This window comes from Pogona vitticeps, chromosome 1 (assembly GCF_051106095.1).
Source record: "Pogona vitticeps strain Pit_001003342236 chromosome 1, PviZW2.1, whole genome shotgun sequence".
Lineage (NCBI taxonomy): Eukaryota > Metazoa > Chordata > Lepidosauria > Squamata > Agamidae > Pogona > Pogona vitticeps.
In genome coordinates, this window is record NC_135783.1 from 164,950,828 (window position 1) to 164,974,265 (window position 23,438).

The 23,438-nt window shown below is 41.2% G+C and overlaps 1 protein-coding gene across 3 annotated transcripts; it reads left to right on the top strand.

The window, feature by feature from the left end:
- The first annotated feature begins 189 nt into the window (after positions 1-189).
- On the top strand, positions 190-22,835 carry ENPP4 (ectonucleotide pyrophosphatase/phosphodiesterase 4). Of its 3 annotated transcripts, XM_020801508.3 has the most exons (5): positions 216-399; positions 1,732-1,890; positions 6,634-7,505; positions 8,115-8,285; positions 19,473-22,835. In XM_020801508.3, the coding sequence occupies exons 3-5, from the start codon at positions 6,683-6,685 to the stop codon at positions 19,835-19,837; spliced, it is 1,359 nt and encodes a 452-aa protein (XP_020657167.3). In that variant the 5' UTR covers positions 216-399; positions 1,732-1,890; positions 6,634-6,682; the 3' UTR covers positions 19,838-22,835. The 3 variants fall into 3 exon arrangements, with proteins under 3 accessions (XP_020657169.3, XP_020657167.3, XP_078234262.1); XM_020801510.3 differs by lacking the exon at positions 1,732-1,890 and having other exon boundaries at positions 190-399; XM_078378136.1 differs by lacking the exons at positions 216-399; positions 1,732-1,890 and adding an exon at positions 3,740-4,712.
- The last annotated feature ends 603 nt before the right edge of the window (positions 22,836-23,438 follow it).

Sequence of the window (23,438 nt, forward strand, 5' to 3'; positions counted from 1 at the left end):
TTCGCTCCTCCTGCCGCTCTCCTGACTTGACTGGTCTGTCAAAAAAAAAAATCCAGCCCAGTCGGCCAATCGGAATCTGAGAAAATACTGCCCCGGCTAACGCTCCCACCTCTTCCAGTCCAGCTCTATTGCGGTCGATTGCGCGCCGTTAGTGGCGGTTGAGCCGCGGGGTGGGGGGTGCGGGGTGGGGAGTGGAGCACAGTGCGCAAGCGCGTGTTTCCCACCGCGGTATTCATTTTGTGACGGAAGCAACTGACCTTGCTGCGGGTGCCCTCCGAGCAGAATGAAGAGGGGGGGGGGAGAGGAGGAAAGGCGTGGTAAATTAAATTATTAAATGACCTGTGTTTCCAGCCACAAAGTGTGGATTGGTGCACTCGGAGCAGGTTCCCTCAGAAATAGGTGAGTTCGGGACGGTGGAGGCGTTACTTCCCTTTCTCCTCTCTTTCTCCCGTGGAACCCCCTTCAGCGTCGCTATAGATGCGGGGTTGTTTTGGAGGGCTGCTTTTCTTCAAGGGTGCGATCCTGTCCCTCTTGGACGGGCCCTCGACGGGATGCCGCCCGAGGCAAGCAAGGCAGAACCTTATGCTTCTTCTGGGGCGGCCGTTACTTCTTGATCCGTGTTCGCAACCGCTGCCTTTTTAGGATAAAAGGGGCTGCTCGGGAATGCAAAGAGTGATGTAACCCAGTACTTTTCCCGGGATATGTCCGGGGCTCTTCCGTGGCGTATCTGTGCTGTACATTGTAACACACAGGTGCGACAGATTAGGAACTGGCTGCTAGTTAAGTAGGTCAGGTATGAGTAAGGGAGGCTGAAGGGCTTTGAGAGGAAATAAAAGTGTCTGCCTGTCAGAAGTTACTGTGAGGCATAGAAAAGAATTTTGAATGGTGACTGGGGCAGAGTTTTTTAAGTGAGACAAGTTTCATGGAACAAGTGCTTCATTTTGTTTATACGAATGCTAATTATGGAAAATATATTTTGTTCTTTAGTTGTTTAGTTGTGTCTGACTCTTCATGACCCCATGGACCAGAGAACGTCAGGCCCTCCTGTCTTCCACTGCCTCCCGGTGTTTGCTCAAATTCATGTTGGTTGCTTCGATGACACTGTCCAACAATCTCGTCCTCTGTCGTTCCCTTCTCCTCTTGCCTTTACACTTTCCCAACATCAGGGTCTTTTCCAGGGAGTCTTCTCTTCTCATGAGATGGCCAAAGTATTGGAGCCTCAGCTTCAGGATCTGTCCTTCCAGTGAGCACTCAGGGCTGATTTCCTTCACAATTGATAGGTTTGTTCTCTTTGCAGTCCAGGGGACTCTCAAGAGTCTCCTCCAGCACCACAATTCAAAAGCATCAATTCTTCGATGGTCAGCCTTCTTTATGATCCAGCTCTCACTTCCATACATCGCTACTAGAGAAACCATAGCTTTGGTTATGTGGACCTTTGTCTGCAAGATGATGTCTCTGTTTTTTAAAATGCTGTCGAGGTTTGTCATTGCTGTCCTCCGAAGAAGCAGACGTCTTTTAATTTCATGGCTGCTGTCCCCATCTGCAATGATCATGGAGCCCAAGAAAGTAAAATCTGTCACTGCCTCCGTATCTTCCCCTTCTATTTGCCAGGTGGTGATGGGACTAGTGGCCATGATCTTCGTTCTTCATTTTTTGATAAAACGAAGATTAATAAATGTATTTTTGAAATATATTTATTTGTATTTAATTGTTCATTTGTTTTATTTATAGGCTGCCTTTCTTCTCATAAAGGGGCCCATGGTGGTTCATGGTATTAATGCTCCAAATTAAGCCCTGAGAATACTGCTGTGAAGTAAATGTTTATGATAAATTGGTGTTGACTCCAGAAGAGTTTGCCAGATGCTGGAACAAATAATGCTAATTGGAAAGGTAACAGCATGCTAGTAGTTGTGTTTCTCTCACATTCTGTAGAAAAAGGAGGAAGCCTTGTTCAAAGTATGTGTCTTACCATCATTATCTCCTCCAGCAGCTTTCGCACCTGTTAAGATAGGGATTACAGTGCCTCTCAGTGTGGGTTTGTAAACATCACCAAGAGAGCAATTTCAGTTGTCAAAAACAGCTAGTGAAGAAAGATTTCAGAATTCTTCTTGCTTTTGTCATGCTACTGTTCCAGTTAAATTTGCACTACATTTCAGAATATAGGAGAAGGAGGTTTATAATGAACCTAAGTTACACAATTGTTAGTTCAGAGTTTTGCCATTTTGGTTGTTGTGGGTTTTCTGGGCTGTTTTGACCGTGTTCTTAAGGTTTTTTCTTCCTAATGTTTCTCCAGTTAGCCTTCTTTATGGTCCAGCTCTCACTTCCATACATCGCTACTGGAAAAACCATAGCTTTGACTATGCGGACCTTTGTCGGCAAGGTGATGTCTCTGCTTTTTGAGATGCTGTCTAGCTTTCTCAATGCTTTCCTCCCAAGAAGCAGGCATCCTTTAATTTTGCTGCTGCTGTCACCATCTGAAGTGATCATGGAGCCCATGGCGATGATCTTAGTTTTTTTTATGTTGAGCTTCAGACCATTTTTTGCGCTCTCCTCTTTAACCCTCATTACGAGGTTCTTTAATTCCTCCTTGCTTTCTCCCATCACAGTGGTATCATCTGCATATCTGAGGTTGTTGATATTTCTTCTGGCAATCTTAGTTCTGGTTTGGGATTCCTCCAGTCCTGCCCTTCGCATAACGTATTCTGCATATAAGTTAAATAAGCAAGGAGACAATATACAGCTTGTCATACTTTTGAACAATTTTGAACCAGTCCATTATTTCATATCCAGTTCGAACTGTTGCTTCCTGTCCCATATATAGATTTCTCAGGAGATAGATAAGGTGGTCAGGCACTCCCATTTCTTTAAGAACTTGCCATAGTTTGTTGTGGTCAACACAGTCAAAGGCTTTTGCGTAGTCAATGAAGCAGAAGTAGATGTTTTTCTGGAACTCTCTGGCTTTCTCCATAATCCAGCGCATATTAGCAATTTGGTCTCTAGTTCCTCTTCAAAATCCAGCTTGTACTTCCGGGAGTTCTCGGTCCATGTACTGCTGAAGCCTACCTTGTAGGATTTTGAGCATAACCTTGCTAGCTTGTGAAATGAGTGCAATTGTACAGTACAGTGGTGCCTCGCATAGCGAGGTTAATCCGGACCTTCGCTATAGCGAAACATCGCTAAACTGAATTTAAAAGCCATAGAAACGCATTGAACTTCGTTCAGTGCGTTCCTATGGCTTTAAAACTCACCGTTAAGCGATGTTCCTCCATAGCGCCGCCAGTTTCGCGCCCTCGGTAAGCGAGGGCAGGGCGCGAAAATGCGGCGCGGACCTTCCGGCGGCCATTTTGGAACCGCCGATCAGCTCTTCTCTCCCACTTTGTTATGCGATATTCGCTAAGCGAATCGCTTAGCGAATATCGCAAAGCGAAAAAACGCCATAGGGGCCATCGCTGAGCGAATGCTCCAGCGATGGCCCAGAGCCCCTCGTTAAGCGATTTCATCGCTCAGCGAGGCGCTCGTTAAGCGAGACACCACTGTAGTTGGAGCATTCTTTGGCACTTCCTTTCTTTGGGATTGGGATGTAGACTGATATTTTCCAATCCTCTGGCCACTGCTGAGTTTTCCAAACTTCCTGGCATATTGAGTGTAGCTCCTTAACAGCGTAATCTTGTAAGATTTTAAATAGTTCCACTGGAATGCCATCGCCTCCACTGGCCTTGTTGTTAGCCATGCTTTCTAAGGCCCAATTGACTTCGCTCTCCAGGATGCCTGGCTCAAGTTCAGCAACCACACTATCTGGGTTGTCTGGGACATCCAGATCTTTCTGGTATAATTCCTCTATGTATTTTGCCACCTCTTCTTGATGTCTCCTGCTCCTGAGGTCCTTACCATTTTTGTCCTTTATCATGTCCATTTTTGCACAAAATGTTCCATTAATATTTCCAATTTCCTTGAATAGATCTCTGGTTTTTCCCTTTCTATTTTTTCCTATAGTTCTTTGTACTGTTCATTTAAGAAGGCTGTCTTTTCTCTCCTTGCTATTCTTGGATGTCAGCATTCAATTTTTGTATCTTTCCCTATCTCCCTTTCATTTTTTTCCTCTTCTCTGCTATTTGTAAGGCCTCGTTGGACAGCCACTTTGCTTTTCTTGCATTTCTTTTTCCTTGGAATGGTTTTTGTTGCTGCCTCCTTTACAGTGTTATGAGCATCCATCCATAGTTCTTCAGGCACTCTGTCCACCAAATTTAGTTTCTTAAATCTGTTCTTCACTTCCACTGTGTATTTATAAGGAATTTGGTTTAGATTATACCTGACTAGCCCAGTGGTTTTTTTTTCTACATTCTTCAGTTTAAGCTTAAGTTTTGGTATAAGAAGCTGATGATCAGAGCTACAATCAGCTCCAGGTCTTGTTTTTGCTGACTTTATAGAGCTTCTCCATCTTTGGCTGCAGAGAACATAATCAATCTGATTTTGGTATTGCCTACCTGGTGATGTCCATGTGTAGAGTTGCCCCTTGTGTTGTTGGAAAAGAGTGTTTGTGAAGTTGGCATAGGTAACTGCTGATGTGCTGTTTCACTGTTGATCATGCACTTGACCCCACAACCATGATGCACATCTGGCACTTTGTTAATTAGCCACAGCAACTTCAGTAATTTTTCTGGCATGTGTAGAATAGGATGTTGGACAATATATTGGCAGAAAAGTCTCTAATGGTAAGTAAGCTATATTTTTACACCCTATTTGAGTTTATTTAAGATTTTCTAAAATGCCTTTTAAGAGCCCACAATGCTGGCTTCACATGTTTTATAACTAGAAGATTATGCAGATGCTATACAGTACAGTAGTTTCTATGGACGGAAAAGAGCAGATACAGATTAAATGGTTTTCATTATGAGGGCCCTTGTTGGGAAATGTCCTATGGGAAATGCAGATTCGACATAAGAACTTTTCAACTTGAGAACCACCTTCCAATACGGATTAAGTTCTTAAGTAGAGACCCCACTGTATTTTGCTTCATTCCGATACTACAATTGTTCTTTATTAGAAAAGTAATGCAAGGAGGACAAATTGAAATGTTTTGTAGTGGAAACAATGCAGTAAATGGTGAAGAAGGTGTGAAAACATTCTCTGAACCTGTACAGGTGTTTGATTAAAATGATGAAGAATTATAATTTCCAACAAGGGCCCTCATAATGAAAAAGATGATAAAGAAAAATCATGGCATTAACATGCTGTTTGGTGTGAAACACTTAGGCTGTGGCTAGACAGTGAAATTATCCTGGATTGGAGTGGACTCTGCACGGTTGAAAAGAGTCTCTTAGAAGTGTGCTATGGCATTTAGATACAGTACAGTGGTGCCTCGTATAACGAGTGCACCGTTGAATGATGAATCCGCATTGCGATGCGGATTTCCCCATCGCTAATGCGAGGGCATGCTCGTATTATGATGGGGGAACAGCTGTTCAGCGGTTCCAAAATGGCCGCGGAACACAAAAAATGGGTGCCGGTACACCCAAGATGGCCGCCGGGACTCTCAAAATGGCCACCAGTACACCCAAGATGGCTGCCGGAACAAGGGAAAACATCGGAGAACGGTGAGTTTTGGGCCCATTTGGAACGCATTAAACTTTGTTTAATGAGTTCCAATGGGTTTTTTGGATCCGTTTTACGATGTTTTCCCATAGCGAGGGTTAATCCGGAACGGATTAACCTCGCTATGCGGGGCATCACTGTATAATCTATTCACACACAAAACAGGGAAAGAAAGGTTAACGTTTCCACAAACCTAACTGAATTATCAGCATCTCCTTGCCAGATGATATTGTTTGCATTTTAAGTTTGCCTTGGGAGAGAAACAGTCTCTTTTCGTTTTTGTAAAAATGTGTTTGAAATTAAATAGTACTAAATTAGACAAAAACATAAGAAAAAGAAGAAGTTTAGAGCAGAGGCAACAGAAGAAGTAGGGGGTGTTGGTTCTGAGGCATCACTGTCCCTCCTGTATAATGCTATCTCCCTCCTTAGAAGCATACCAGCAGCTTAGATCTCAGACAAGCTGGGTCAATGCACATTGCAGTTATATCCTTTCCTCTCTCTTTCTCATATTTTCATTCACACCCTCTCACCCCACCTCTTTTGGAAGCTGAGGCTCCCCCTTCCACCAGGTGTACATGTACACGCAAGACACCACCTCAATCCAGAATTTTGTAGAAGTATGTATTTTTAAAAAATATATAAAAATATTTTGGAAAATAGGCAACAGAAGAGGAGGTGGTCCTTTCCAAAAAGAAACAAAAGAAGACTGAAAAAGGACACGACTGGACAAATTATCAAGGGGAACCTTTACCTAGTCGCTATTAGCTGTATGTTCTGTAGTCGTACATGAGGAATATTTTTAATGTGGCCCTTTCATTTCACCCTAATAGAAATTGTGTTGACAAATATATATTTACTAGGGAAATTGATTATAATGTTCTGTTAACAGTTGTATTGAGTGAAATCTAATCTGGATTTGTAGTTATTTTAATTCAAGGATAGAATAGTGTGAGTTTAGTTAAATAACGGTTTAGTTAAAATGTGGTAACTGGTATGATTCTCTTCTGGATTGCATCCTCAATTATTCTTTCTTCTTTTTAGGTATCTTTTCTGATTTGTTGAAAACTTCTGAAATCAACTAGATTGCAGGATGCATTTATTTTTATTATTCCTTTTTAATGGAATAGTCCCTGGCTTGAGTGGTAATTATCCTTATGAGAGAGTACCCAGGTTACTTCTTGTATCTTTTGATGGATTTAGAGCTGATTATCTGAAGAAATATGAACTTCCATATCTTCAGGATTTTATTAAGGATGGTGTATTAGTAGAACATGTCACCAATGCTTTCATTACAAAAACCTTCCCGAATCATTACAGCATAGTCACAGGACTGTATGAGGAAAGCCATGGGATTGTTGCAAATGAAATGTTTGATGCTATTACAAAGAAAAAATTCTCACAGTTCAATGACACCGATCCTTTCTGGTGGAATGAAGCAATTCCTATTTGGGTTACAAATCAGAGGCAGGAGAACAGAGCAAGTGCTTCTGCAATGTGGCCTGGCACTGATGTAAAAATTCACAATTCTACTCCTCATTTTTTTATGAAATACAATTCTTCAGTAAGTTTTGATAAACGCGTAGATAATATAATTACATGGTTGAACAGTTCTAATCCACCAGTCACTTTTGCTACTCTTTATTGGGAAGAGCCAGATGCAAGTGGGCACAAGTATGGCCCAGAAGATATCCAAAACATGACTAAAGTATTAGAAGAAGTGGATAAACTTATTGGCTTGCTTATTCAGAAACTTAAGGCTTCAAAATTGTGGGAGGAAATTAATGTCATCATTACAAGTGATCATGGCATGGTTCAGTGTTCCCAGGATAGGTTGATCAATCTGGATGGGTGCATTGACCGTAATAGCTATAGACTGGTTGACAAGAGTCCAGTTGCTGCATTACTGCCACAAAGTAAGTACATTTCCACATCATTTAGAAGCTATTGTGTTGACTTTTTAAAAACTGAATTTTTAAAACAGTAGTATTCTGGATGTTTTAAGATGAAACTTAACGTCAAAGCATACAAAATACAGGAGATCAGTGATCAGTTCTCTCACCTTTTTCAGAATGTTATTGTTACTGTTCAGTGATCTAAATATGAGAAACACCTATTTTTCTGATTCTGGATGTTTCTCTGGAGTGTGGTGGTGAAATACAGATTTGGATAATAACCCCTTCTTAGTACTGATAGAATTTTAAAGGATTAGATAGGATTGTAATGTTTGAAATGGGAGATTCAATGACAGATCTTCCATCTGTTCAAGTTCTTATGATGAGCCTGATGTATCCTGATGTTTCCCATAATGATTAAAATAAGCTTTTTAGATACATTTAAAATCACAACTGATTTAACGATTAATCAGTACAATTTGACCTGAATTCCATTGTAGTTTCCTTTTATATCTGGAAAAATACATTAGAGTAGGATCAAAGTATGATCCACATTAAACGTAAACTTTTAAAGAGTTTGAGTTCTGCGTTAGAGAGGCACCTTTTGATTTACACTGTGTTTCTCTTCAGATGAAACAGATGCATATAACTCAGTGAAAAACTGCAGTCCTCACATGAAAGCTTACCTTAAAGAAGAAATTCCAGAGCGATATCATTATCATCACAGTAGGCGCATTCAGCCCATAATTTTGGTTGCAGATGAAGGCTGGACAATAGTACAAAGTGAGAATCTTCCAAAGTGTAAGTATTTTGTTTTGTTAGTCTGATTGAAGAAAGTGATTCCTTATTTATAAATACTGCACTCCCAAAGCCAACTACACCAGAGCACAGAGTGCTGTCCTCTGAAGATGCCGGCCACAGAGACTGGCGAAACGTTAGGAAGAACAGCCTTCAGAACACGCCCAAGGAGCCCGAAAAACCCACAACAACCACGTGCAAAATTACTTGTTTTGCACACAAGAAGATGTTTTGAAACATTGAGACAGGTTGCCAAGAAACTGCAGACCCTTGCAAGATTTCTTTCTGAAAGCTTGAGAATCAAACAAGCAGCTTTCTTTCTCGGTGAAGTATCCTCAGTGTATTGTATGGTCACTTTTTCTTTTGTGAAACTAAATGTGGATGAGGGGAGGAAAAAAGCAGCAGGATACCATGATGTGTCCTTTCTCAACCACCCTTGTCTTCTTTTTCATTCAGTTCAGCTACAGTGGGGTCTCAACTTACAAAATTAATCCATATTAGAAGGTGGGAAACAAAATAAATGAGGACTTCTATTCCTGCATCCTAAATTGTGGATTAAAATGAATGCTAAACTAGGCATATATCATCTAGCTCCAAGATCTTTTCTTTTTAAACTATAAAAAGTACTGTGAAACAGAAGAATTTCCACATCAGTGGCAACTATTCTTGAATTCTATACAGTCCTTTTCTACATTAAAGTGTTTGGTTGATTGTAAGGGGATTCTTTAGAGTGGTATTTAAAGAAACACATCTTTTTTTTTTTTAATTATATAAAATCCATCCATGTTGATTTAACATCGTGCCACCTGGGTACAGCTTTTAATCATTTGTTAAAATAACTACCATACACATTACGCTCCTAATCTATATAACGTCCTTCTAACCATTGATAGAACAAGTCCCATGTTTGATAATATTTTGTATCTTCTTTTCCTTTGATTTTCAGTGTTAATCTATCCATTTCGGCGCAGTCCAATATCTTTTTAATTATTTCTTGATCTGTAGGTATTCCTTTCTTTTTCCAGTACTGTGCATATATAATCCTCGTGGCTGTTAAAATATGCAGTATTAAATATACATTTTGTTTATCAACACTTTCTGGTATTATACATAACAGAAAGAGCTCTGGCCTAAAGTCTACATGCTTTTTGATTATTTTAACAAGCCATGTATGTATTTTGTTCCAAAAGTTTTTTGCTTTATCACAGATCTCTGGTTTTTCCTTTTCTATTATTTTCCTCTATTTCTTTGCAATGTTCATTTAAGAAAACCGTCTTGTCTCTCTTTGCTATTCTTTGGAAGTCTGCATTCCATTTTCTGTAACTTTCCTTATCTCCCTTGCATTTTGTTTCCCTTCTCTTCTCTGCTCTTTGTAAGGCCTCGCTGGACAGCCACTTTGCTTTCTTGTATTTCCTTTTCTTTAGGATGGTTTTTGTTGCTGCCTCATGTACAATGTTACGAGCCTCTATCCAAAGTTCATCAGGCACTCTGTCCATCAAATCTAGTTCCTTAAATCTGTTCTTCACTTCCACTGCGTATTCATAAGGGATTTGGCTTAGATTCTACGTTATTAGCCCTGTGGTTTTTCCTACTCTCTTCAGTTTAAGCTTGAATTTTGCTATGAGAAGCTGATGATCAGAGCCACAATCAGCTCCAGGTCTTGTTTTTGATGACTGCATAGAGCTTCTCCATCTTTGGCTGCAGAGAATATAGTCAATCTGATTATGGTATTGCCTATCTGGTGATGTCCATGTGTAGAGTCGCCTCTTGTGTTATTGGCAAAGAGTGTTTGCAATGACCAGCTTGTTCTCTTGACAAAACTCTATTAGCCTTTGCCCTGCTTGGTTTTGAACTCCCAGGCCAAACTTAACCTGTCGTAACTTTTATCTCTTGACTCCCCGCTTTAGCATTCCAGTCCCCTATACAGTGGGGTCTCTACTTAAGAACGTCCCTACTTAAGAACAATCCAACTTAAGAACAGCTCTATTTGCTAAATTTTGCTTCTACTTGAGAACAGAAATCCAAGATAAGAACAGGAAAAAAAAACCTTTCCTGCTCTTTTTTTAACCTTAGGTCATCTTAGGTTAAAAAAAAATTCTCCCCCTAGTGGTAGAGTACGTATTAACCAGCTTTGCATTAGTTCCTATGGGACCTCTACATAACAAAAAAACCCAGCCAGAACGGATTAATTGGTTTTCAGTCCATTCATATGGGAAATTTTGCTTCAACTTAAGAACGTTTCAACTTAAGAACACCATTCCAAAACCGATTAAGTTCTTAAGTAGAGGTTCCACTGTAGTTTCTATGGACGGAAAAGAGCAGATACGGATTAAATGGTTTTCAATGCATTCCTATGGGAAATGCAGATTCAGCATAAGAACTTTTCAACTTGAGAACCACCTTCCAATACGGATTAAGTTCTTAAGTAGAGACCCCACTGTAATGAGAAGAACATCTTTCTTTGGTGTCAGTTCTAGAAGGTGTTGTAAATCTTCATAGAATTGGTCAATTTCAGCCTGTTCATAGAATTGGTCAAATCTTCATAGAATTGGTCAGTATCAGCCTCTTTGGCATCAGTGGTTGGTGCATAAACTTGGATTACTGGGATATTGAAAGGTCCGCGTTGGATTCGCATTGAAATCATTCTATCATTTTTGAGGTTGTATCCCAGGACAGCTTTTCCCACTCTTTTGTTGACTATGAGGGCTACTCCATTTCTTCTATGGGATTCTTGCCTACAATAGTAGATATGATAATTGTCTGAATTGAATTTGCCCATTCCCATCCAGGATGGGATGTTGCTTCTTGCCATCTCCTGTGTGACCACATCCAGCTTACCAAAGTTCATAGATCTTACATTCCAGGTTCCTATGCAGTATTTTTCTTTGCAGCATCAGATTTACGTTTCACTTCTGGGCATGTCCACAGCTGAGCGTCCTTTCGGCTTTGGCCCAACCACTTCATTAGCTATGGATCTACTTGTACTTGTCCTCTGCTGTTCCTCAGTAACATGTTGGATGTCTTCCAACCTGAGGGGCTCATCTTCCAGTGTCATATCTTTTAGCCTTTTGTTTCTGTCCATGGAGTTTTCTTGGCAAAGATACTGGAGTAGTTTGCTAGTTCCTGCTCCAGGTAGATAGTGTTTAGTCCGTACTCTCCACTACGACCTGTCCGTCTTGGGTGTCCCTGCACGCCATAGCCCATAGCTTCTCTGAATTACTCAAGCCCCTTCACCATGACAAGGCAGCAATTCGTGAAGGGGTATGATGACCCTATTAATGAGCAATCTCCAAAATGTCTTGTCCTGCTCTGTTCTTGTAAACTCAAGCCTGCATCTTCAAGGAATCAGTCCATCTCAGATTTAATTTTCCCCTTTTCCTTTGCCTTTAACCTTTTCCAGCAATATTATCTTTTCTGGAGAACCTTTTTTCTCATGATAGGACAACCTCAATTTCAACATATCTGTCTCCAGATATCTGTCTTTATCTGCTTTAGAACCTACTTACTTGTCTTCCTGGCAATCCAGGGTAACTGCAAGCTCTCCTCCGGTACCAAATTTCAACCAAATCATTTTTCCTGTCAGATTTTTTTATTGCGCAGTTTTCTCATTCATATGTGATAACTGGTAATATGATAGCGTAGATGGTCTTGGTTTTCAGTGATACATCCTTATACAGTACTTGATTATCTTTCTAATTTGTTCATTGCTGCCTGAGTCTTAGTCTTCTTCTGATTTCTTGGCTCCAGTCTTCATTTAAAGATATAAATTAGAGATTTATACATCCAGGCTTCCTTTTAAACCTGAATGTATAATCTCCAGACTTAAAAGGAAGGTACCTCCAAATGCCATATGCAGGGAAGGGCTATTAGGAGACAGGTATCTAGTTGTCTGGTGTGCTCCCAGAGGCATCTGGTGGGGCCATTGTGAGATATGGGAAGCTGGACTAGATGGGCCCTTGGCCTGATCCAGCAGGGCTCTTACTATGTTCTTATGTAGATTGATGATTGAACCAAGATACAGTGGAGTTTCAACTTATGTCCGGCTCCACTTACGAACGTTTTGATCTACAGACTTCTCCGGCTGCAAAGTTTCACTTTGACTTGCAGCCGGAGAATTGACCCACGGACCAGAAGAGGGAGGCGGGAAAAGCGCCAGATTCAAATTTGGCACTTTCCCCGCCTCCCCCTTCCTGTCCATAGGCCGTAGGTCGTGCCTCCGGATGCCTTCCAGGGCTTTTCTGCTGCCACGGGAGGCATCTTGGAGGTTCCCCCCCCCGCGCCGATAGTGCTTCAGAGCCACTATCGGCGGTAGAGGGGACCTCCAAGATGCCTCCCATGGTGGAGAAGCCCTGGAAGGCATCTCAGAGGTCTCCCCCCGCTGCCGCCTGCAGGGAGCCGAGCCGCGCGATCCTAGCAATGCTCGGACTCCCGGGAGGAGGAGCAACATCCCCTAGGAAGAGGAGGAGAAAGGTAGGTCAGGTCCATTGTGGCTGCTTCCCCTCCCTCCATGGTCGCCTCTTTCCCTCCATGCCCAGCCATGCCTTGCCTCACTTTCCTCCCCTCCCCTGCCGTCTCTTCTCTCCCCCTCACCTGTACCCGGGCAAGGATTCTGGCCACCGCCGCCACTGAATGCTGGAACAAAGTTCCCCGGCAGCCAGGTCCAAACTGAGGCAAGAGACCAGCTCAAAAGTAGGAGAGACTGGCACAGGGGAGTGGGGAGGAAGGACCGAGATTGGGAGGACTTTTCTAGGCAGAGAGAGATGCGGTGTTTGTTCAGGAAGGCAGGCATTTTTGTGCTGGAGGAATGGTTGCTGGATTCTGTGCCTTGCTGTGTGTAGGGGGGTTAAAGTTCCCTCCCTCCTTTGCTCCCCCCCCTTTTCCCTATAGGTGCTTGGCTTGGCTTGTTTGAAAAGTGCTTTTCAAGGTTGTTACCCGCTAAAGGGGGTTACAAACTCCGGCGAAGGACAACAGACCACGATGCACTCAACCAGCTGTTATTTATGCCAATTTATTAAGATACACAGCTAGGGCCCAATCTCTTAAAGCAGAGAAGAGCCCTGATATTGATTTGAATCAGAATTATATAGGGTTTTACACAAAGAGCCATAAAGAGAAGTATTACGATTGTTGCCTTGAACCCATACCTTTCAATCCTGCCTGTTATTGGCCAGAGATATTTTGTAAGTTCAATCTATTGGTTCCATGTCCCTTTAACCTAAAGGTCATCTAACACCCCAAAAAGAGTCAACGTGTCTCCTCTGAGCATGTCTGGATTTCCCTTATCTCTATTTGCATGTTTATGTAACTTTTTGTCTGCCTTCCTGGGCCTGGATATATGGCCTTCAGAAGAAACAATTCTCCTACGTGTGTTAAGCTGCAGATGGCTATAGCTTCCTCCCCTTCTCATTCCGATGGCCCATCTATCTCCTGAATTGTCTTCACAACAACCCTTGTTGATGAAATAGAGCCTCTAATTGTTATGAGAAACGAAACCCAAATACTCTCTTCTTGGAGACATTATCTCTTTCCGCAGAGGCCAGGAAGGCCATTGAAAACCTGATGACCCTAAGCCTGCTTTGATATGCAAGAATGTGAAATGCTAGGTGTAAATCTTTTTGGTTCAAAGGTAGATCTTTTTGCTCAAAGGTCAAGAGTTCCCGGATTGAATTAAAGGCACCCAGAAAAGAGATATACATACACATATAGATATAAATATATACTAGAATAATCAATAAATGCAAGGATTAAATCATAGTACATTACAAAATAGCATAATCAATGTAGGAAATAGTGTTATTCAAAGTACTCTGCTTGTGTTACATTATAAATCAATAAGGGCCTGGTCTCAAGGTATTCTGTTGTTGAAAGGTGCTTGGCTTAAAATGTGTTCCCTCCCTCCTTTGCTGCCCCTTTTTCCCCAAAAAGTGCTTGGCTTGGCTGAAAAGGTGCTTTTCAAGAAGAAAAAAAATGATTTCAAAAGTGCTTTGCAAACTGTTCCCTGCCTCCCCCCTCCTTTCCTGAACTTTTCTTGACCTAAGAAAAAAAGAAAAAATATCCCCTTCTAGTGGTAGAATGCAGAATAGCAGCTTCCTATTTAGTTTCTATGGAACGAAAAACAGCAGATACGGATTAAATGGTTTCCAATGCATTCCTATGGGGAATGCATATTCGACCTGCGAACTTTTCGACCTGCGGACTGCCTTCCAATACGGATTCATTCCGTAAGTCGAGACCCCACTGTATACAAAACCTCCAACTATATCAATTTCTTCATTGTCAGATATCCCCTTCTTTATTCAAACTGTATCCAGAACATATAAGGAATTCAGACTAGATTCAGATGAAGGTGGAGTGAAAATTGGTGAAACGTCAGTAATTTAAGATATGCAAATGACATCTTACTGGCAGAAAACAGTAATTAAAAGGAGAAAATGTAAAAGGAGGACAGCAGTGGAACATTAAGAAGACCAAAATCATGACTACAGAAGAACAATATAACTTTAATGTTGACAATGAAGAAATTGAAACAGTTAGAGATTTTGTATGCTTTGGTTCAGTCATCAATCCAAATGGAGACTGCAGTCTTACTAGTGAGTTGTTAATTGTCTGAAGGGTGGAGAAAGGGAAGGGTTCCAATCCTCTTCTCATCCTAATTCTCTACCTCTTATCTGAAAGTAAGACATTGAGAAGAAGATAAGGAATGCTTTGTTCTTTTCCCACTGCTACTCAGAAAGTGCATTCAGGTTTGTGAGGAAAAGTGTTAGAAACACACTCCTACCTCACTTGCAAGGGAAGCATTGCCAGCAAGAAAGAGGACTGGTTTTCTATCTGCCCATTTGGCTTTGAAATACAGTTGTGTTCAAAATTATTCAGCCCCCAATGCTGTAAAGGGGTTTAGGGACTATAGTGTACATTTGGAATTGTATTCAGAATGAAATCCTACAAGGACGTTTTAAAGAACCAAATGCAACTAAAATAACATCAATTGTTTATGTAATACAGTAGTAAATGTTTCTTTTGTGGTTTCTTCATTGCCACAATTATTCAACCCCTTAAAGACTACCACTCTGAAGAAGAGAGGTTCATTCAGGTGTTTTCGATCAGGTATTGAAAACACCTGTGGATGTCACCGAGCACCAATCAAGCATAATAAGCACCAATTAGGCAGCTTTAAAATGACTGTGATACTCAGCTCCTTCTAGACATTTACTGGTGTGGTTACAAACATGGTGAAGTCAAGAGAATGGTCCAGGAAGACAAGAGAAGAGGTGATTTGTCTTCACAGGAAGGGCAATGGCTATAAGAAGATTGCAAAGAAGTTAAACATACCAAGAGACACCATAAGAAGCATCATTCGCAAATTCAAGGCAAAGGGCACTGTTGAAATGCTACCTGGTCGTGGAAGAAAGAAGATGCTGACTTCGACTGCTGTGCGCTACCTAAAGCGTAGAGTGGTGAAAAGTCCCCGTGTGACTGCTGAGGAACTGAAAAAAGATTTGTCAGATGTGGGTATAGAAGTTTCAGCTCAGACAATAAGGCGCACACTGCGTAATGAAGGTCTCCATGCCAGAACCCCCAGGCGCACCCCCTTGCTGTCTCCCAAGAATAAGAAGAGTCGACTGCAGTATGCCAAAAGTCATGTGGGCAAACCACAAAAGTTGTGGGATAGTGTTCTGTGGACTGATGAAACAAAATTAGAACTGTTTGGGCCCATGGATCAACGCTATGTTTGGAGGAGGAAGAACAAGGCATATGATGAAAAGAACACCTTGCCTACTGTGAAGCATGGCGGAGGGTCAATAATGCTTTGGGGCTGTTTTGCTTCTGCAGGTACAGGGAAGCTTCAGCGTGTACAAGGTACCATGAATTCTCTTCAGTACCAGGAGATATTGGATGAAAATGTGATGCAGTCCGTCACACACCTGAGGCTTGGGAGACGTTGGACCTTTCAACAGGACAATGATCCCAAGCACACCTCCAAGTCCACTAGAGCATGGTTGCAGAGGAAAGGCTGGAACATTTTGGAGTGGCCATCGCAGTCACCAGACTTAAATCCGATTGAGAACCTCTGGTGGGACTTAAAGAAAGCAGTTGCAGTGCGCAAGCCTAAGAATTTGACTGAACTGGAGGCTTTTGCCCATGAAGAATGGGCGAAGATACCCGTAGATCGCTGCAAGACACTTGTGTCAAGCTATGCTTCACGTTTAAAAGCTGTTATAACTGTAAAAGGATGTTGTACTAAGTACTAAGATTGAATGTCACTTGGGGGTTGAATAAAAACTAATAATGATGTGAGCACAGAAAAGACATTTGTGGTTATTTCATTATAAACTTAAGGTTATATTTCTCTGACCTACAAGTGCCTCTTTCATGTAAATGTAAGCAAGATGACTGAATGATCAAAATCAATGTCAAAATGGCCAAAACATTCAATTTCAGTGGGGGCTGAATAATTTTGAACACAACTGTAGCTCAGTTATCAAATAAAGGTAGTATAAAAAGTCAATATATAGAGTTTCCACAGAGCAGAAAGTCACACCAGCATAGTAACACAAGATTGTGCTGCTTGTGCAAGTGTTGCTGCAAAGAGACAGCAGGTTTTCTTAATAGAGTTCACTACCTACGCAACAGCAGCACTTCTGGCAAAGAGGCACAATCCTGTATTATTTCACCGGTAGGATTTCTGTTCTGTGAAAGCTTGAAAATATTCTGACCTTGGTTTTTAAAAGGTTTTGCTCACTTCAGCAGTCCCAAATAAAGCCAAATAAACATTCTCCATTGTTATAGTAGCTCTGGGCACAAGTCCATTAGCATGGAAAAGCAGGAAAATGATGGAGAACTGGACTTTAGTGGAACTGGAGATCTGCCTTTTAAGAGAGAGCCCATTCATTGCACTCCATTGTTAATATTGACCAACTGATACACTTTGCTGTGGGCTTGTGAAAATCAGATCAGGGAGGCTTACCATATTTTTCCGTGTGCACGAGCCCCCCCCCAAATGTAAAAGACAAGCCCCTAATTTTGATCCTTGCTGGAGGTGGAGGAGCAGTCAATGGGCAACTGCTCCTGTCTCCTACAGCTACTGCCTCCGCCCCCTGATCACCTGCTCCAGTGTGACTGCTGGGGCTCACCTCCAGCTCACGTTGCTGCCACCTTGTCCCCTGCCAAAAGGGAGCACTGGAGGAAGTGATGCGGCAGCAGCAGTCAGTGGGTAGCAGCAAGAGGCAGCGGCAGCGTGACTGCTCCTTTGCCTCCATTTCTGTCTTCTGCTGCTGGCTTCGCCACTGGAGGGGACCAGGTGGTGACGTGAGCTCTAGAGGAGGCAACTGGGCAGCAGCGGCAGCAGTCAGTGGGCAGCAGGAAGAGGCGCCCGAGCATGCGCAAGTGCTCCTTTGCCTTGATCTCCTGCTGCTCCCTCTGCTGCCAGAGGGGACAAGGCAGTGATGTGAGCTGGAGGTGAGCCCCGGCAGTTGCACTGGAGGAGGCAATGGGTAACAGGAGCAAGAGGTGCCCAAGCATGCACGAGTGCTCCTTTGCCTCTGCCTCTTTCCATGTATAAAACAATCCTCAATTTCTCCCCTAATTATTTTAGGAAAAAGTGTTGTTTTATACATGGAAAAATAAGGTATATGACTTGTTTTCCTTCTGCTCCTGCCAATGAAAGGTAATTTGAATAGAAAATTTAGGCCTGTAAAGTTAATTGGGCCATTCTGAGGAAAGTCTTCAGTGCTGGGTATGTGAGTGTGTTAGTTTTTAGCTTTGTTGAGGAACACTTGTTATGAAAGTTCAAAATGAACTCATTCTATCATCACCTACAGCTGTCAAACCGACAGTTCAATGCATTTCAATGGGGGGGGGGAATCACCAAAGATTAACAAAGAGTCAGAACAAAGCCAAATTAAGTTTGCAAAGGTTTTACAAGGTGCACTAACTAGTCCAAGCATTTAAAACAGTTTTTGAACATTTTAAGACACTTTAAAAATAGCGAAAACGGAACATCGCTAAGCAAAACAGGGGACCTAAACTGTCATCGCTAAGCGAGGCAAGGTCCCGAACATCGCTATGCGAAATTTCCCCATAGGGAACATCGCTAAACGGAGTGCAAAATTGCTCCAAAAACCTCATCACTAAGCGAATACATCGTTAAACGAGGCAATCGCTAAGCGAGGCACCACTGTATTTCAATGGTTCTTTTTTTTCACTTTACGACATTTTCGCTCTACAGTGATTTTGCTGGAACGAATTAATGTCATTAAGCGAGGCACCACTGTATTCATATCACCATATATATCCTAACTATAAAATGCTTATGGATCAATTCTCTGGGGTCAGTGTGTGTGTGAGACATTTACCCCGTGACCCCTGCTTGTTTCACCAAACAATGAGCTCATGGAGTGTCCCAACACACCTTTAACCTCGCTGCCACCAGTTGATCTCTTTACCAACTATATTTCCTATGAAACACTGAGGTCCACTCAGTACTTAACTTTGAAATAAGAACAGGTTTATTGATTGCAAGCTGTTTCACAAATAATTCTTAAGCACATTCTTAAAGTTACGTGAAGTTTCAGTACAGTGGACCCTCTACTTACGGAGGTAATCCGTATTGTAATGGTGGCTGCAGGTCAAAATGTCTGTAGGTCGAGTCTCCATTGACCTACAATGCATTGAAAACCAATTAATCCCGTAACCAGCCGTTTTTGTTCCATTTTTGTTCCATTTTGGTTTTTTTCTGGTCTGTAGGTCGATTCTCAGGCTGCATGTTGAACCTAAATTTTGCGGCCAGAGAAGTCTGTAACTCGAAAAGTCTGTAAGTCGAGCCGTCTAAGTTGAGGGTCCACTGTAGTTTCCTTTAACCTTTTCTATCTTAACTAATACAGATAACACTGTAGCTGCAGAATTTTGTAGAGGTTACCTGTTTGCTTGCACAATTGATTGCACAAGCAGCCATCCAAGCAGATGTGTGACCAGCTGTCTTTACATTGTGGCACCCTACTTCCTTGTTTACAGTTACATTTGCTGTACATTGAACAAGATACTAGGAGTGTTGTATGGGGAGAAACAGTCCTAGTTATTTTAGAAACTCTGCATCAGTTTTATATTTAGCAGAGTTGGCTGGAGTGTGAAAACAAGTGTCCACTACAATTTTGTAGCATATTGATAATGCATGGATTCTTTTTTTCCTTTCAGTGGGAGACCATGGCTACGACAATACTCTTCCAAGTATGCATCCATTTTTGGCAGCTCATGGACCTGCTTTTCGCAGAGGTTACAAACAAAAGAGAATGGGTATTGTTGATATTTATCCAATGATGTGTCATATCTTAGGTTTGACACCTGAGCCCAATAATGGCACCTTGAGTAATGCCAAGTGTTTGTTAACTGACCAGTGGTGCGTAAATATCTCTGAAGGCATTGGAATAGTGATTGGTGTCTTTATGGTGTTGACTGCATTGACATGCCTTATAATAATAATGAAGAACAGAAGACCTTCTGTGCATCCATTTTCACGACTCCAGCTGCAGGATGATGATGATGATCCTCTAATTGGATAACTTGTGCTGACCTTTGTCTTCATTGCGTACACTTGATAACTTTCAGTGCACTTTAATAATGATCTCCTCAAAATAATGCAGAACATCTCCCATCAAGAACAATGAAATGTTGACTAGAACATAGGAAAAGCTGTTAGTGTTAAGCTTTCTGTTAATAAAGTGGCAAGATTGAGATTCAAATGTTAGTGGATGCTGCTGCTTTTGTAGAATTTCAGACACCTGAAATGTAAAAAATTATAAACAGATAAATCCTGGAGATCTTTATAAGGTGCATGGTAGTTGTGGAAATGGCGATACCACTTTTTTGTGTTTTGTATGTATGTGGTGCTGTAAGAGGAACAGTTGCAGCAAGCACAAGCCATTTAGATTAGACAACTAGAACCAGTGCCCCAGAATTTGAGTTCTTACTATTTGTGTGCATCAGTCTCTGCAAACTTCAAATACAGTTTAAACTATTGTGTTTCCAAAAATTCTAGAAAGGTCAGTGGCAGCAATTGTCCTCATCCTAGTATTGAGTACTCAAAAACTGCATGTCAAACTGGCTGTACAGTTCTGCCTAAGAGTTGTATTTTCTTCTTTCTATTTTTCTACTTTAAACTACCAGCTAACTTGTGCATTACTTACCTCTTATGGTTCTTTTTAGAACGGGTTGTCAACCCCCAGTCTGCAGCCCGGTGCCAGTCCATGGGCTTGCCGGAACTGGGCCGCGGATATGGATATCTGCCCCTGCACTCACACATGGTGGGCATGTCATGCTCATGTGGGGGATGTGTCATGCTCATGCAGGGGGCATGTCACAAGCATGGGGTGTGTGTCATGCTCACGCGGGGGTGCTCCCCCCATCTGGTCCATGGCCCCGAAATGGTTGGGGACTGCTGCTTTAGAAAATCCTTACGCATGCCAAGGGAGTATGGTGTTTTAAATACGTACATGTCTATATATGTTTTGGTTAAAACAAATATTTGCATGCTTGCAACACATTGCCCTGAAAACAGCTTAGAGTAAGGTTCAACACTTCATATTATTGGATAAACAAGCATAGTAAAGGAAATTATATATTACTCTCTATTATGTGGATTCTAGAAGCAGAGGACTGGTTAGTAGCAATCTTGCTGGTGAGACATTTATATCTAATGAAGTATTTGTTTCTTTTTTTAAAAGGTTGTACTGTATGTACACTTAATGTACACATATGATAAACTTTTTATGAACTTTCAGCATGCATTGGTACCTTATAAGAAGATAACTTCTTTTCAAAGAAGATGGAGCATATTTAAATAAGAAACAAGCAAATCTCAACTTTTCTTCTGCCTTGCAGCTGACTATTTTCTTGAATAAGCAAACTAAAAAAATTGGTGTTTTTTTAAACTTGGAATTACTTTACTTACAAGTAGATTTCTTTACCAAACTCTTGTTGCAAACAGCAATTTGCAAAGAAGAGCAGTTGCACAGCATTCCCACATTGCCTCCATCTAGCTGTAGTCCTTGGTGTGACTAGTCATGCACCTGATTTCACAACTAATGAACAACTGCGATTGTGAAAGATAGCCTGCCAGAGAGGGGAGCCTTTTGTATTGTTGCCTTTTTCCTCTGTGTTTTTCCAAGAGGATTTTGTACATAAAAAGATAAGATATAGAACTTCTTGTGTTCATTCTGGTATTTTATTAAATTTCAAGAATTCAGGATAAATGAATTCTCAGAGTATAGGTGACTGTGTTTATTGATTTGGATTTTTCTGTATATGGCTATTAATTTTAGCATTGCTTCGACCATGGAACAAGCTATGTATTATTTAAAGCTGTGTGGTTTGTGCAGTTCTTATCTTTTTTTACACTCCATAATCTGAAACCATGCAGTTCTGCTTTTATTTATTTTTAGCTGTTGTCTTTGAAAAAGGAAATAATAGAGATATGATGCCATGTGTTTTAATAACTATTTGATTTTGATGACATATGTGCAAATGGCAGGCTGTTAACACAGGGAGTTTTTGGGACCCCTTTTAGTGGCAGGCAGCCTAGAGTATTACTGAATGAGGATATTCTAGAACAATAAAGTATCTCATCCCTATGTCTAGGCAGAAGCCTTTTCCGTTTGGACAGCTAAAGAAATACCTTTCAGGTGGATTGAAGAAAAGTTTTTAAACATGGTGGCATGTAGGAGGTCTCTGCCTTGATATTTGTGTTATGTTTAAGTGCTGTAAAATATAAGCAGGCTAAGTTACTAGCTTAGCAGAAGTGTGTGGCCTGTGAATTAAGAGTATTGGGAAGCTAGCAAAACTATTTCTCGTAAGAAATGTTCTTAAATGTTTGATTTATTTCTGTTACATATGAAGTATGAACCCAAACTCCTTTTGAAAGGTAATTCTTCTCAGTTACTGACTTACATAATAGGAAGCAAAGAGTCACTATCAATGAACTAGAGAGTAAACATACAGTATTGTCTATTGTAAATGACCTTTAAATCGTTCTTATGAGTATATGCACTGTTAACATTAGGTTGGGTGCACTGAAGATACATGCAGCTGCACAAACTTGAGGATTGCTCATAGACTCCTCCAATATTTGGAAGTCAAGAACAGCAAGAAAAAACTCCAGATATATCTTGAGAGTATAAACTAACCCTGTTATTTACTGGGCTTTGTGTTGCCAACTGTTCACCAAATGAAATGCTAGTTATGCAGAAAGACTGTTACACTTGCTATTCTTCCCAGAGCTTGGAAAAATTAGTGGCTATGATGGCTGGAGATTCTTACAGCTTTAATCCAGAAGAAAAATCTGCTTCATGCACCCTGCGTTATGAAAAAACCATGGATGCTGATGGCTTCCTAGACTGTATCAGCAATAATAAATCTGAAGCAACAGAAGAAATTATAGCTGGAAGCTTTGTTTTGAATTGTTTGTTGAAAAGGGAAGTGCCTTTAACTATGTATTTATATTTCTATTAATTTTTCTATGGAAACGTTTTTTCTTTATAAAGATACTGTTTTGTTGGTGTTCTACTACTGAGTCTCTTGCTTGGTTATTTTTAGGCTACAGGATGCTGCATTCATTCTAATACTCATTTGCAGAAACATTTATCCTATTTAGCTTTTGCTAAAGCCAGCATTCTGAACACACTTGAAAGTACCTAGCCCAACACCCCTCCACTTGTCACTGTTCTTCATGCTGTCAGTGCTGAGTCTGAAGGGGGATTCCTGCTCAAACATAGGCTCTACCTGCATGCTCCCAGAATTTGCAGGACTCCTGCTTATGTGTAGGGTCATGAGGGCATGAACTTCATATCTTCAGACTCATGTTGAAAGTGTGTGGGATGCTGTGCTGGAGAGGGTACAGCTAGGCACACACCTACAAGTGTATTCAAAATGTCAGTTTTAGTGATGCCTGGCCTACATTTAAACAACCTGATTTTGTTGCCTGTTTCCATATGTCATTGCCCACCCACAATAATATCTTGAAACAGGTAATAGAGAGGGTACCGTATAAGTTTACCACAGCTTCTCTTGTAGCATCTTTTAGCAGTGAGTCAAATAATATATGTATCTTTTTCTTGATTCAGTTTCATATGTATTTCTGTGGTGGGGGAGATATGCTCCACAAAGGAC